This window comes from Talpa europaea, assembly GCF_964194135.1.
Source record: "Talpa europaea genome assembly, chromosome: 5".
NCBI classification, from domain to species: Eukaryota; Metazoa; Chordata; class Mammalia; order Eulipotyphla; family Talpidae; genus Talpa; species Talpa europaea.
Genome location: NC_140071.1, coordinates 135920812 through 135936892, shown reverse-complemented (window position 1 = coordinate 135936892; position 16081 = coordinate 135920812). Strand labels below are relative to the sequence as shown.

Here is a 16081-nt window from a genome sequence, read left to right as displayed (position 1 = left end):
TCTTTTAATTTAAACACACTACTCTATTAAAAAATAGCAAAGCATTGTCTAGATGTTCATTTGTTTCACTTTTTAAATATATCAAGTTATACAGAAAGAACATAAAATTTGGAGTCAGGAAAAAAAAAGAAATTTAGCTATGAGGGGCTAATTACTTAATCCCAAGTAAAACTGTGGTCTAAAGAGGGAATAGCTGATAAAGTACATATTGCTAACTCAATTCGTTGTAATATCATACTTCCAAAGAGTTCTAACAATGAAACAGATATGTTTATCCACTAATCTGACCAAAATGTGTACAGGTTCTTAAGTTCTCATTTCTTATCAAGACTTTCTCACAATACATAAAGCATTAGGATTCCTACCACACAAGAAGATGCTGCTTGCATAGTTTAATACGTCCTATTTAGGGTACACAATGATATTTGATTATTTATACACAAGATAATTGTGATATACAAAAGACTTCAAGAGAAAGTAAAAGGCTAAAAACAGTTATCACATTATCCTCCCAGTACTGCTTCCTAAGAAATTAGACTATAGGGTGGCCTCAGACCAAACTAGGCTTCTAAGCTCACCCTTCTCTACCTAAAAATAAAAGAGACATGAACTGAACTTCGTGAGCGAGAGAGCTCTGAGAAAGAAATGTGAAATAAGCAAAAAAGATGAATACTTTGAGATATTCAACTGCAAGTTAAGCTATCAGCTTTCTAACATAAGATTCTAAAATATTCTTCTCATTAACAAAGTCATATATTCAAATTTCTACTTGTAAGTCACAAATTTTCAGAACAAATTAAGTTACAAAATTGTGTTACAATTATGTAATTTAGAAATAATTTCATAGCACTATAACTTACACTGACTGCTTCTCTCTGTAGGTTACAAAACGAACATTTTTCATCCATAGACCAGTCAGTCAGCTCTTCTGGTTCACAGTCTTTAAAAGAGGGAAAAATATTCATTAAATACACTAACTTTATTAATACAAATAAAATTACCACTCTCCACAGCAATGGCTCATATGGGTGGGGGGAAAGGGGAGAGGCTAGTTACTAACAGTAAGGGGAAAAAGACTAACTTTAAAATTAAACTGGCAACATCTAGAAGAAACAGAAAAGGCCATAAGGAGAGTAATTTTGCACTATTATGGGACAGATTAGCAAGAACAAGTGGGTCATGAATTAATTTTTCAACAGCAGGAATTTAAGTATCATCGAGCCATCTGAAAGACTCATTTTATCACTGATATTGTTTTTTATTTTCACTATGACAGAAATCAGAATGAACAGGGAGATATGAGGAAGGAATGAATTTTGCACATCATGAAAGACAACATTAAAATAAAAAAATGAAGCACCAAAAAAAGCCCACAGATTCGAGACAGCGATATCCTGTCCAAGAAAAAAGTAGAAATCCAAAGCTTAAAAAGTCAGATCAGATTTTCATTACATTGTTTAAAGCCTTTGTTGCAAGTATTAGAGTAAAAAGCAGTAAGTTTTATTATTCAGCACAAATCATGGATTTTCTACCACAACAGCGTTCCTTATAATGCAACTATTGTAATATATTAGTGTTTCTGGAAAACAAACATTTCCTGATGAAAGAATTTTATGAAGGTGTAATTACACTTGTCATCCTAACTATACTTGGTATAGACAGTGACGCTTCAAACTTACTCCACACAACAGAAATTCCCCATTCCCCCCCTCCAAAATTCCTAAGTGGGATCTCAAATACATAAAATTATTATCATTATCTTTGACAGCTAAAAAGCACAAGAGGGGCCTCCCCAGTGGTGCAGCGGTTGAGTGCTGGGTTGTGAAGCTGCCCTTTGCAGCGCCGGTTTGATCCCCAGCCACAGGGCGAGGGTTCCACATGGTGCGCAGACCTCTCCTGCCGCCCGCTGCTCCCCCCTCAGCAGTGTACTTCGTCAGTCTGCCTGTTCTGCTCTCCGCTCTGGCTCTGGTGAATTCTTACCCTCCCACGCTTCTCACTGTACCCAGTGCTTGTATAAATAAATAAAATAAATCTTAAAAAAAAAAAAGCACAGGAGTACCACATACTTTTGAAATGCACAATGAAATCAAGTACATGTTGCTGCTAAACTACACAGGAAATAAGCTTTTCTTTTTTGTAATGATAATGTATAAATACTAGCCAAGATCAGCTCCTGGATACTCCTGCCTCAATCTAGATATATGGGTCAGAAAAGATAATTAACTTAATTATCTTAGATAAACTATTATCTAAGGTTAAGATAATAGTTTAAAACTGCAGTGATAATACCTTTTGACTTTCAGAAATATTCCAAACATTTATCTAAAATTGGAAAGGATAGGGAATAAGAACATGAGGACCTGTATAGGGTAATGGGAAGATACCATTTAGATTTGAAGTGTCCAAAAATCTGGGATGGAACTTGCCATTTGTAACCTTGTCAAGTCGCAAGGTTTTTATTTTTATTTTTTTAAGACTTATTTATTTATTTATATAAGCACTGGGTACAGTCAGAAGAGCGGGAGGGTGAGAGGATTCACCGGAGCCAGAGTGGGGAGCAGAACAGGCAGACTGATGAAATACACTGCTGAGGGGAGCAGCGGGTGCGGCAGGAGAGGTCTGCGCGCCATGTGGGACCCTCGCCAGCCGGCCGGGGATCAAACCAGCCCTGCAGAGACTGTGGGCAGCTTCACAGCCCAGCACTCAACTGCTGTGCCACCAGGGAGGCCCAAGTCACAAGGCTTTTATTTTAATTTCCTCATATATAAAATAAGAATCCTACCACCTTATTTGTGGATCAAATGAAAAAATGTGAAAATAAATTAGAAACTACAAGACTAATTATAAACAAGGTAGAATTTTTATCACCATTTTTCAAATCTTGTACCATTACATTTGCATCTTATAATTAGGTTGGTATGCTGAAGATAGACACTTTTTAATATGTGCTTAAGAAAATCGACAACTTTTTGCATGCAATCCAATGAAGTTTAAGCAATCTACACAAATTAAAAACCCAGAATTGCAGCTATGTAGATTTATATACAGTTCACCCTTGTTGCTAGAACAGAATCATTCATTCATACTCTTGAATATAGTATCATTCATAGAGTCTCTTATTAAGAGGGAAAACACTCTGACCAAGGAAGGAATGTGGGAGAAGTAATAACACATATTCCAAGCTCAGGCGCTAGGAGGCATGTTAAGTCCCTCCAGTTCTCATAAGCTTCCACCCATGCAATGTAATACACATCTGCCTTAGCCTGGGACCTGGAATCCTAAGAAGATGATATGATATCTATCCACAGTCCAGAGTACAGGAAAACAGATCACCCATAAAGCATGCAAGAGATTTTGGAGTTCTTTGTTATGCAGTATTACTTGTAGCAAAAACTTGACTCATATTCCCAACATAATTTTCATAGGTCAAAGAAATCTTACATTTTTCTTTTTTATTATGGTCTCATGAATAGGGACTATGAAAGGGATCCTACAGTCGAAATTTCTGAAAAATGACTAGGAGGCCTGGAGATGGGGTGTTTTTAAAAAATGTTTCTATGCTTTTACAAACTTTCAGTGATAAATATGTTGACTTAAGGAACAACAACTTTGCAAGCTAAAATTAGGCAATTCTGAGATTATCATCACTTAATTTTAATTATTTTAGGATAAGCTTTCAAGGAGATGTTAATTAAAATAATGCCTACATAGTTAAACAGCACTGAATAATCAATGATTATACAAATGTCATTAAATTTTGACTGATTCAAAACTGACTTTAAATACAAATATTTAATAATTACTCTTTAACAACTCAATTTTGAGTTGAAATAAATAATAGTTAGGAAACATTTTTTATAAATGGAAAGAGATTTTAAAAAATTAACTCAACTAGCTTTATCTTATCTCTGTGTCCAGGTTACTTTTTCCTGTCATAAAATTAAATAAATACTGCTCCTTTTTATCTCTCAAAATTTGACAATGAATCAGACATTCCTCTCTAAAAGAAGCTCTATCTTGGAAAGTTCATACTTTCACATGAAGCTATAAACTCAAAATTGGTCAAATTATGTACCTTACAGAAATAGCTTTATTAAGAAAAAGCAATGTCATAATGAAACCTGATAGCAAATGATTGATGAAGAAGATCAACCTTTCCACCAGGGACATACATTCTTGGGTTCAAAGTCTGGCTCCCATCATTTCGCCTAATCTCTCTTGGAAAGATAACAGACACTAAAACTAGAAGGCCTTGGTACTGAACGGTAGGCTTTCCACAAAGTAGCTGTGACCTTGGGCAAGTTAACTTTTCTGAGCTTCAATTTCCTCATCTATAAAATGAGGATAACAATTGCATCCTAAGGCTATAGTAAAAATTAAATAAAAACACATGCAAAATACCAAGTCGAATAGATGTAAATTTCCCTTTCTTTTAAAAACCATACTTTTCTTGAATATTTTTATTCTCTTCAGTATCTTTTAATCATAAAAAATAATTCTGGAATCTCTAAAGCTCAATCATAAAACATAATTTTGGAATCTACTAAAGCTCAATGAAAACTGAAATGGGAGAATACTGAACTAAGTTATTCATGAAAAGGTAGTTTTATTTATTTTTTTAAAGATTTATTTATTTATGCATACAAGAACTGGGGTACAGGCCAGAGATGTGGGGGGTGAGAGGATGCACCAGAGACAGAATGGGGAACAGAACAGGCAGACTGACTGAAATGCATGGCTGAGGGGGGCAGTGGGCAAGACAGGAGAGGTCTGCTGCGCCATGTGGGTAGCTCCTTGGCAGCTAGGGATGGAACTCGTGCTGCAGTGGCTGCAGATAGCTTCACAGTGCTGTGCTTAACCCCTTGCACCACCAGAGAGGCCAAAAAAAGTAGTTTTAACGGTTGATTTTGGGGAAAGATACTGAACAGTAGGCAACATAATTAAGAGATAATTTTTCAAAATAAAACCACATATGAAACTATACTGAAAACACAGGAGAAAAGGAAAAATTGTTTGTAATCCTATTACCGAGATAAAGGTTAACATTTTAATTTATATTTTATGCTTTTTTAAAAATCAGGATTAGCTGATTCTTTGAAAAGATCAGTAAGGCTGATAAACCACTAGGCAAGCTAGCCAACAACAAAGATAACATAAATTTCTAATATAGACATGAAAGATGGCCATCGCTACTGAGCATATGGGTATCAAAAGGATAATAAAACAATATTATGAAAAGTAATTGCAAGTTTGGTCACTTTAGATACATTGAACAATTCCTCGAAAGCCACTAGTTACTAAAACTCACATAAGAAAAAAATAGATAATATCAACAGGTTTAAATATACTAGAGAAGTTAAATCAATCATAATAAATAAAAATCTTCACCAATCAATTCATTAATAAACTTTCAGAACAGAAAGCACCAACCCACATGATCTTACAATCTGCCCTGAATACAGAACCAGAGAAATACTTCCTCACTCATTCTGTGATTCAACCATTACCCAAATACCTAAACATGTTGGAAAAGACAGCTCATCCAAGATACAAAGATAGTAAATAAGTTTATAAAAAGATGCTCAATACTGTATTTTATTAGAAAACTGGAATTTTCGACAATGAGATACTGCTACACATCTATTACAATGGTTCAAGTTCAAAACATTGACAACATCAATGTGTGTGAGGATGTGGAGCAAAAGGAACTTAAATTCATTACTGATGGGAAACCAAAACAATAGAACTACTTCTGAAGATAGTCCAGCAATTTCTTACAAAATCAGACAGTTTTTCCATATGATCTAGCAATGGTGCTCAAGAGGTATTTGTATTTACCCAAATGAATTGAAAAGTTACATCCACACAAAATCTTGCACATGAATGCTTATACCTGCTTTATTCAAAATTACCAAAGCTTAGAAGCGGCTAAGATTTCTTTCAAATAGGTGAATGGATAAATGAACTGTAGTACATCCATACAAGGCAGTATTATTCAGCAATTAAAAAAAAGCTACAAATCCATGAAAAGACACAGAGGAACTTTGGGCCACACTGTTCAGTGAAAGAAGTGTCCAAGAAGTCTACAAACTGTATGATGCCAATTACAAGACATTCTGAAAAGAAAAAATAAGGAGACAGTAACTAGATCATTGTTTGACATGGGTTGGGGCAGGGAAGAAAATTGAAAAGTTGGCATACGAAGGATTTTTAGGACAGTGAAATTATTGTGTTTAACATTATAATGCCAGGTTTGTGACAGTGTAGTTCTGGCAAAAAGCATATACAACACACAAAGAATGAATCTAATATAAACTACAGTATGATTCATCAATTGTGATTCAACCATTATCCAAATACCTAAACGCATTGGAAAATGTTTTTTTCATTTTTTCACTTTGTATCACCCAAGATACAAAGATAGTAAATAACAAATCACCATCAATGAAAGATGTTAATGTAAGGAAAACTGAGGGGGGAAGAAATTCTACTTTCTACTCCATGTTTCCATAAATTTAAAACTCTAAATAAATTATTTTAAAAATTAGGATCAGATTATACACATGTTGATTTATCACAAAATCTCCCATGCTCTACTGTATACAAACGCATTTGTGCACAAACATAATATATAAATATAAAAATATATTTTTTAATAAGCAAGTTTATCAAAGAGATATATAGTATCTTATTTACAATATACTACTGCCTGATATTTAACCTATTTCCTTGATCTTGGAATCTTGGTATTAAAAACACCATGGATGAATATACTCAACTGAGTTGTTGCATTTACATTGATAAGAGCAGTGTTGATAAGCCAGTATTAGATTCTATGGTTTTAATATAAATAATCTATTCATTTTAGAAGACAAGGCACTTCTTAGTTAATACTAGATCATGACTTGCTAGAGGAAAAGATTCTTATTCGTGTTTCTTTCCATATTGCTAATGTACCTAACACAAAATAAGCATTCAAAATATTTCATCCAAGCAACCTTCCTCCCAATACTGCCCATCTGTGTCTATAAAGGTGTCTCTTTTTTCTTTTACTGTTTCCTAGTAAACCTGTCCTTTTAAAATGCTAAGAAAAATTTTCACCCAATAAATCTTATTAAAAGTTTTATTGTCATAATGCTAATAGTTGCAGAAAAGGATACTGAGTCAAAAGCATTAAATTTCAATTAGTGGTGTAAGTCAAGGATCAGCAGTCAGATAGTAAATATTTTAGAATTGTAAGCCATAAGGACTCTGTCATAACTATTAAACTCTACAGTTGTAATACAGAAGAAGCCATGACAATAAGTCAACAAATGAGAGGGGCCACGCCTAATAACTTTACTAACAATTTGAACTTTATGTAACTTTCACATGTTATAAAATAATTATTTTCAGTTGTTTTAACTATTAAACATACAAAGCCACCCTTAGTTCATAGGTCATTCACAGCCAACGAGCTGGATCTGGACTACATGCTATGGCCTACAGACCTCTGATATAATCTCCCTTTGAAATGTGGACACATCTAAAGAAAAACCAAAAAAGGTCTCTCAGTTTATACAGGCTTACTACACTATCTATATTTTTGTAAATGCCCATAGTCAAGGCAAGTAAATCAGATAATCACATGGGTGAAAGAAACATGATAAAGGACTGACTAACGTAGAAAACACAGGTGGATTTTTGCTTAAAAGTTCTGTGACAGCAAGAAAACTGAGTTGTTACGAGGTGGAGAAAGAAGACAGGCCTTGATATTTATATATCAAGAGAAACTTATACTAGTAATCTTAGCATCTAAACATGAAACCATTTTTCAATAACTATTAAGAATAAAGCAAGCACGCTTATCTAGAAGAGGACAGAATAGGAGATGAAGATGTCTGTAATTGATAGCTACTACATGCCTGTTTAATTTTCCTTCAAAACATATGGCTGTCTTCAACCTTGCACAGATACAGATTTACTACCATAACTGATATCATCACTCTGAAGCCTTTAACTTTTAAGAGATTTTTCTTTTAATTCAAAAAAGTAAGAAAAAGGAAGATCGCTTTACCTAAGAAATCTGGGGAAAAAAATTCGGATATCTGGTGATGAAAAAACAACAATGAAATAAACATGCGCAGGATGAAAAAAACACTGAGTTGCAAAGCTGAGCTCATCTTGTAACTCCCCTTTTCTCCAAAAACACAGAGAAAAGGGACATAAAGTAAAAGATCTACCTGAATTAAAACAATAAATAGAATGAGATATATGGCAATGAGATATTAAATTAGTGAGCTCCACAATGAAATTTATGTGGTCATTAAGAACGATGATCCAGAACTTGACATACCTAAATGACATACCAGTGAACAAATACAACAGGCACAAAAACTGTACACACTGTATTTACAATATATACTGCTAAAATAAAATACATACAAACATATAGTTTACATTTATACAAAAATGTTCACCGTTATCTGTGGGTCATGGGACAAGGGTTAATTTCTTTGTGGCTTTTTCTGTATTTTCTAATTTTCTATAATGAATGTGTTAACGTGTATACTAAAAAAATACTAATCTAAAAACACAAACATTTGGGCCTCCCTGGTGGCACAAGGGGTTAGGCACCGCTCTATGAAGCAATCCACAGCCTCTGCAGCATGAGCTCGATCCCCGGGCCTGGCCAGGGAGCAACACACATGGTGAGGCAGACCTCTCCTGTCTCGCCCGCTGCTTCCCACAGCAGTGTATTTCAGTCCGTCTGCCTGTTCTGTTTCCCACCCTGTCTCTGGTGGATCCTTCTCACTCCCCTGCATCTCTGGCCTGTACCCCCAGCTCTTGTATGCATAAATGAATAATTCTTTTTCTTTTTTTTAAAAAATAAATAAAAACACAAACATTTATTTTTTTAGAACATCCTGTCTTCCATATAAAAACCAATGAATTTCTGAAGGAATATCAATATATACATACATAGTAACTATATAAATAAATAAAAAAAGTTACAAGTTGCAAACTGGGTTACCAGGCGGCAATTAAGTATAATGCTGATTACTGATATAAATGAGGGCAGCTGGTTAAGAAATAGTAGCTGAAGGGGCCTCCCCAGTGGCGCAGCGGTTGAGCGCTGGGTTGAGAAGATGCCCGCGGCCTCTGCGGCGCCGGTTCGATCCCCAGCTGCTCCCCGGCCACAGGAGGAGGGTCCCACATGGTGCGCAGACCTCTCCTGCCGCCCACTGCTCCCCTCAGCAGTGTCCTTCGGTCCTTCTGCCTGCTCTGCTCCCTGCTCTGGCTCTGGTGAATTCTCTCACCCTCCTGTGCTTCTGACTGTACCCAGTGCATGTATAAACAAAAACAAAACAAACAAATAAATAAAAATAAAAAAACATGCCTCTATAAAAAAAAATTAAGAAATAGTAGCTGAAGAAAACATCAAACATAGATTAAATTCGTGTTTCTTTAAATTTTTCTTTTGCTCATTTGGAAGCACAGGAAAATAGGTGAAACTGTAATTAGTACTGCTTATAAACATACCAGGTAAAAACATTTAATTCAGTGTTAAACTATGATAAAATGAGAAATGATTAAAGATAAACGGTTTTAGCCTTACAAATGAATAGACACAATTGGAGCCTCCATTTTTAGAGTTACATTCTACAAGATATCATTTGGTTGACTGAAGAATGGTGGTTGGGAGAAATGATAATTCATAGATACTTTCAGTTCTATGATTCATAACCCAACATTAGTAGTGAACAGAAAGGGGGCCTCACTGGTGGCACAACAGGTTGAGCACAGTGCTGTGAGGCTGGCTGCAACCACTGCAGCGTAAGTTCGATCCCCGCCGGTCAGGGAGCTACCCACATGGCGCAGCAGACCTCTTCTGTCTTGCCCGCTGCTCCCCTCAGCAGTGTACTTCAGCCTATCTGCCTGTTCTGTTCCCTGCTCTGTATTTGGTGAATCCTCTCACCTCCCACACCTCTGGCCCGTACCCAGTTCTTATATGCTTAAATAAATAAATCTTTAACAAAAAATAGTGAGCAGAAAACTTTTAACTACTCCCACATGACTCCTCACTCTAAAGATTTATTTATACAGAAAAGAGAATGACCTTCAGAGAATAACACAGTTCTTAGTAGAATGGAAGGTGCCAGAACAGAAGGTAACAAAGCAATAAACACCACATAAATCAAGCAGATATAAGATTCAAAAAACTTCAATCAAAATCAAAAGCAGAAAATCAGTATTAGCACTTACCCATTTTGAAAATTAACTATACTGTAAGAGTTGTCTTACAGTCTTAATGTTTACAAAAATGTTTTCTCCTAGGGCTCTACATTCCCAAGCAAGTAATAAAATAACTAAATTATGGTTTCATAGCAATTAAATCACAGATCAATATCTTCCATTGGAATTTATGCTAGTGCATTTAGAAGAGGAGGCTATAATAAATAATAATATTATACATAATGTAAAACTCTAAATATTTGTCATGGGCTCCAGGAGTGGCAATCTGAGTTTCAGGATGCCTATATCACAGAGCAATTAAGAGATATTTATTTAATATAATCTCTATAAATTTTTTTAAGAGTAAGAACGAGAATGCAATGTACAAACTAACAAAAATTAATTTCACCATTGAGATAAAAATAAGCTTTGTTTTTTATTTTGATTAGTGTACCAAAACTTTCAAAAGATTATTATTAACATAAATGAGTGGAATAATATTTGGCTCATTTTATTTATTCATTTAGAAATATCTTCCAGTTAAATGAGATCACAAATTCATGTTCGATATAAAGTTAATGTAGAACAACTATTTTTAATTTGCAAATAGGATAGGTTAAAATTTTCCTTAAAAAAAAATTACCTTCAAATAAACTGAGGTCTCTTCGTAGCCGTGGTCCATAAAGCCCTTCTAGAATACTCTCAAAACCTGTGTTTTGAAAAAGAGAAAAACATACATTCACTACCAGAAAAAACTTCTTTTTAATAATAAAAAACTATCTGAGTCATACAATTATAAATTTAACATTACTATGCACTATGATTTTTTCTTCAGATCAATGAAGTTGAACTAAGCAATTTTCAACATAGCAAATAGTCAAACCATGATGAGATATTACACTGTTGTAAAGAAATTAAAATATTCAAATTCTTACTAGTAAAACAGATAAACACCTTTGTCATTTAGAAATATTCCCAGATGGGCAAGTTTATTTTGTAAAAATTTCATAAGGAGAAGACTAATTAGAAAAAAAACTATTTGTTACAAAAAATGTTAAAAAACAGTATCTTTAATCTCAATGACAAAAATGATTATATGAGTATCAATAGGAGTGTCAACTGTGTGAAGTAGATGTGTAAAATTTAAACCTACCTGTAAAAATTCAAACACAACAATTTGTTCATGAATATGTATTACCTTGTTTTAAGAGAAAAATGACTGAAAATCTTGTCAAGTAAACAAAACCCATTTGTGTGCCAAGCATTCTATTTTCTGGATATGCTATATATAAGATTTTAAATGTTCCTTTGAAAGTCTGTATTATCAGTTGATAAACTTATTAGGCATCCAAAGGAAAATGACTAGAATGGCAAAATAACTAAGGAACCAAAACCAAAAAAATTTAGGAAGCTTATAGAGAGGAAACAAAATTAAAGGTGGCATTATAGATCCACAAAATGAAAAAGAGATTTTCTCTGTAGTAGTTCTAAATTGTAAAACAGCGGAAATACTAATTGAAACATTTCATGTATTATAAGATCAACTGTGTGCCACAGACAAAAAGGGCAACTTTTTTCATTTAACAGAACATGAAGAAATCATGCATCTTACATCTGATACTGCTGTAGATATGACAAAGTTAGGTTGTTATTGTGGTACTTGGGAAAATATGTACTTAGTAAAATTTTGGGGAAATGCACTAAAATGATTTAGTACTAGTCCCTGCAAGTAGAAATTTCAGGCAGAAAAGTGAATGATCCTCAGGGAGAACTTTCAAGAATGCTACAGAAAAGATTTTCATCTTTGAGTAGACTGACTGAGCCCAAACTCTCCATCACAAAGATATTCCAATAATATTTTACCGTGATCAGTATGCACAAAAAATAGCATTGCAAAATAACTTTAGGATGTTATTCTGTGGTATATTGGACAGAATGTATAGCTTCTTCCTGTATAAGCTTACTGATTTTAAATCATACACATTTTCAAGATTTAAGCCTGAAAATAAGAACACAAATAAGAACTTAATACTTTTGTTCTACAGTGTTTCTCAACTCCTCAGAAGATAAGGCAAATAATAATCCTTTCAAGATGTATTCAGACTGCATAATACTGGTGCAAATGTAAATGGTATCTTTAGTTAAAAGTTGTGTTTCCTGTAGGTTTATAAAAACACAACTGAGTTTGCATATTGACTTTGAATCTACCAACACCTCTAAACTTCCTATTTATAAAAATTAATCTGATGATTCTCTACACAAAAATATCTATAGTTTTATTGTTTCCTTACCCTAATTGCTTTCTTCTTTCCTAGTCTTGCCTTTATGCCTTGACTAGACCTCCATCATGATGTTGAATATCAGTAGTGATTAATAGGAATCCTTGACTTATACCTAATCTTTCACACATAAAGTTTCATCATTAAACATCTGCTTTATACTTTTAAGACAAATACTAATTATTACATTAAAGATGTTTCACTCATGTCTAGCTTGCTATGGGCTTTTTCCTACCACGAACAGATGGAGAAATTTTATCAAATTGATAAATCTATTTAGAATCTATTGAAATGATGTCATTTTTTTTTCTTAAATAATTTCATATGGTGAATTACAAAGAAAGTTAAACTACCCTCTTCCATTCCTGGGAAAATGCAACATTATCATGAGGTATATTTTTGCTGGATTATCATCTGGATAGATCATTTAAAATGTCTGCATCTATGTTCAACACCGAGAATGATCTATGATTTCCTCTGTACGTCAGTTATGATATTAATGTTATATTACTCTCATAAAATGAATGGCAGTATTTTTTGTTTTGCTACTCTCTGGGGTAAAAATTAGGAAATGTAGGGTTCCTTGCCTCAATATTAGTGGAACATGTCAGGTATGTCAATTGAGAATAAAGTCTTTCTAAAGTGTTTATTATTGGGCTTCCCCGGTGGCGCAGCGGTTGAGCGCGGGGTTGCGAAGCTGCCCGCAGCCTCTGCAGTGCTGGTTCGATCCCCGGCTGTTCCCCGGCCACCAGAGGAGCGTCCCACATGGCGCGCAGACCTCTCCTGCCGCCCGCTGCTCCCCTCAGCAGTGTACTTCGGTCCTTCTGCCTGCTCTGCTCCCTGCTCTGACTCTGGTGAATTCTCTCACCCTCCTGCGCTTCTGACTGTACCCAGTGCATGTATGAATAAATAAATAAATAAATAAATAAATAAATAAATCTTTAAAAATAAATAAATAAAAAATAAAGTGTTTATTATTGACCAAATTTATTTAACTGTCATAGGACTCTTCAGATATTCTATTTCTAATGTTACAGTTTTCTAGGAACTGGACCATTTTTATTATTTTCTAATTTATTTGCATAAAATGTTTAATTATATTCTTTAATCTATCTAATGTCAATACCATCTGTAGTAATGTACTTTTGTTTTTATTTCTTACTTGGGTTATTTATGTTTTCACTATCCCCCTCCTCAGTTAAGCGTCATTAGAAGATTCTATAGTTATGGTCTTCTTTTCTTACAAACTTTAGACTTGACTGAATATGAATATGGTTCAGTTTTGTTCTTTCTCAATATGGAAATTGTGCACTCTATTTCTATTCTTCTTGAGGTTAACCAGAACTTAGGTTATAGGTCTAAAGTTAATCAAAATCATTTCTCATTCTCCCAGAACTTAAGACTTCCTTCCTATGTTTATTATTGCTCTGTCTGTAACACCAAACATTATGTTCTCTTATGTTTGCACACATATTTACCATTCTCTTTGTTCTTCATTATTTACTGTATCTCAGAGCATCCATCTAGGATCATTTACTTATGCCTAAAGTGCCTACTTTAAAGACTGATTTTTTCTCCTAATATCCTGATGAAAGACTGAGTAAAAGTATCTAAATTATTCTCACCATAAAATTCATGTCACTCCCACTTACGTATTTTATCTCTTTCTCTTTCCTTCCTGCATGTTGGTTAATTTCTCTACTATGTATATTCTACTCCCAAATTCCCTTTACTGCACAACCTAGAGCTAATAAATCCTGATTGTTGTATAGACATAAAAATTTCATATACCCATTTCAAAGATTAAATAAGTTTAATAAATTTGACACATGAATACTTTCATTTAGCTAAGAACACAATCAAGCAAAGAATATTTCAATCAATCTAAATCGTACCCTTGTGCCATTTTAAGTTAGTTTTGCCTGGAACAGCACAAAGTCCAAGGAAACACTAATTTATGTTCTGTCATTATAAATTCTTTTCCAGAGATGCACATAAATGGAATCAAAGACCATATACTCTTTTGAGTCTTGCTTCTTTTGATTAGTAAACTGTCCTTGAAAACAGAATTAACAATAGCCTAAATTACATATGTGAGAACAAGGATAAGAATTACATCACGCTTCGCATCCAAAACTATACACCACTCCCTGGTGGCGCAAGGGGTTAAGTCTCAGCGCTATGAAGCTATCTGCAGCACAAGATTGATCCCTGGACAGCAAGCTGACCCACATGGCACAACAGACCTCTCCTGTCTTGCCTACTTTTTCCCTCAGCAGTGTATTTCAAGAGAACCACCTGTTCTTCTCCCGACTCTGTCTCTGGTGAATCCTCTCACTCCCCTGCATCTCTGGCCTATATCACAGCTATTGCTTGCATAAATAAAATAAGTCTTTAAAAAAAAAAAAACTCTACAAACCAAAATACAATGGGGGACATAATTCAAATGCTAAAAGAAACTATCAATCCAGAATTTCATACTCAGCAAAAACAAGCTTTAAAAAATGATGGAGAAAAGACATTTTGGACAAAGAAAAATGTAAATAATTCATTATCAGAAAGCCTGCATTACAAGAAATATTGAAAGAAATTCTTTAGGCAGAAGATATCTGTTTCCACACACACATTTAGATCTGAAAAAGAAATGACTCAAAAAAAAAGTTAAGAAGGTAAATATAAAGGACACTTTCCCCCTTAATTGTTCTAAAAGATAAATTACTATTTAAAGTAAAAATTGTGTCAATATTAGTTAAGAACAGAGGTCTTTCTTTTAAATCATGTATCTGATAAAGAACTTGTCCCTAAATTACATATAGAAATCTTAAAGATCAACCTAAAAATAAAACACGTTTTTAAAAAATGGGTTAATATAGTTGAGCAGACACATCACCAATGACGTAAGTATGGCAAATAAGCACATAAAAAGGTGGTACATTTATTAATCAGTGATATGTAAAATTAAAATCCCAATAAAAAAATCACTACACACATATCATAACAGCTATAAAGAAACTGCTAATACCACCTACGGACAAGGATGCACAGCAACTGGGTTTCTTATAAATTGCTGGTAAGTAAGTCCAGGCTACAACTTTGGAAAACAGTTGGATAATTTCTACTAAGTTAGACATGCTACCACGTGATCCAAGAATCCCGTTCTTAGATATTGAGCCAACAAAAATGAAAACTACATTTATACAAAAACCTATATACACAGGTGTTCATTGTTTCATTCACAATTACCCAAAACTGGAAACAACCCAATGTTCTTCAACTATTAAATGGATTTAAAAAATGTAGTACAGTAAAATATTCCTCAGCAAAAGAAACAAACCATCGTTGACCCTGAATAACAGAAGCATTAGGAACACTAACTTCCAGGCAATAAAAATCCATGGATTACTTTTGTCTATCCCAAACATAACCACTAATACTTTGTGGTCAACCAAAAATCTCACCAAAACAGTTGACTAACACATATTTTGTGAGTTATATGTATTATACATTCTATTCTTACAATAAAATAAGCTAAAGAAAATGTTAAGGAAGAAAATCATGAAGAAGAGAAAATCATGAGGAAGAGAAAA

At 34.1% G+C, this 16081-nt stretch overlaps 1 protein-coding gene across 4 annotated transcripts in view; it reads right to left on the bottom strand.

Annotated features, from left to right (window-relative positions):
* Window positions 1-16081, bottom strand: part of LCORL (ligand dependent nuclear receptor corepressor like) — a gene marked incomplete at its 3' end in the record, with an annotated part of 127254 nt that overhangs the window by 79552 nt on the left and 31621 nt on the right. For all 4 annotated transcript variants that reach the window (XM_084234115.1, XM_084234116.1, XM_084234114.1 and 1 more), the window contains exons 2-3: window positions 10859-10924; window positions 861-940 (exon numbers count right to left, since the gene is read on the bottom strand). In XM_084234115.1, coding sequence (XP_084090241.1) covers window positions 861-940; window positions 10859-10924 — 146 coding nt within the window. The remainder of the gene's footprint in view (window positions 1-860; window positions 941-10858; window positions 10925-16081) is intronic.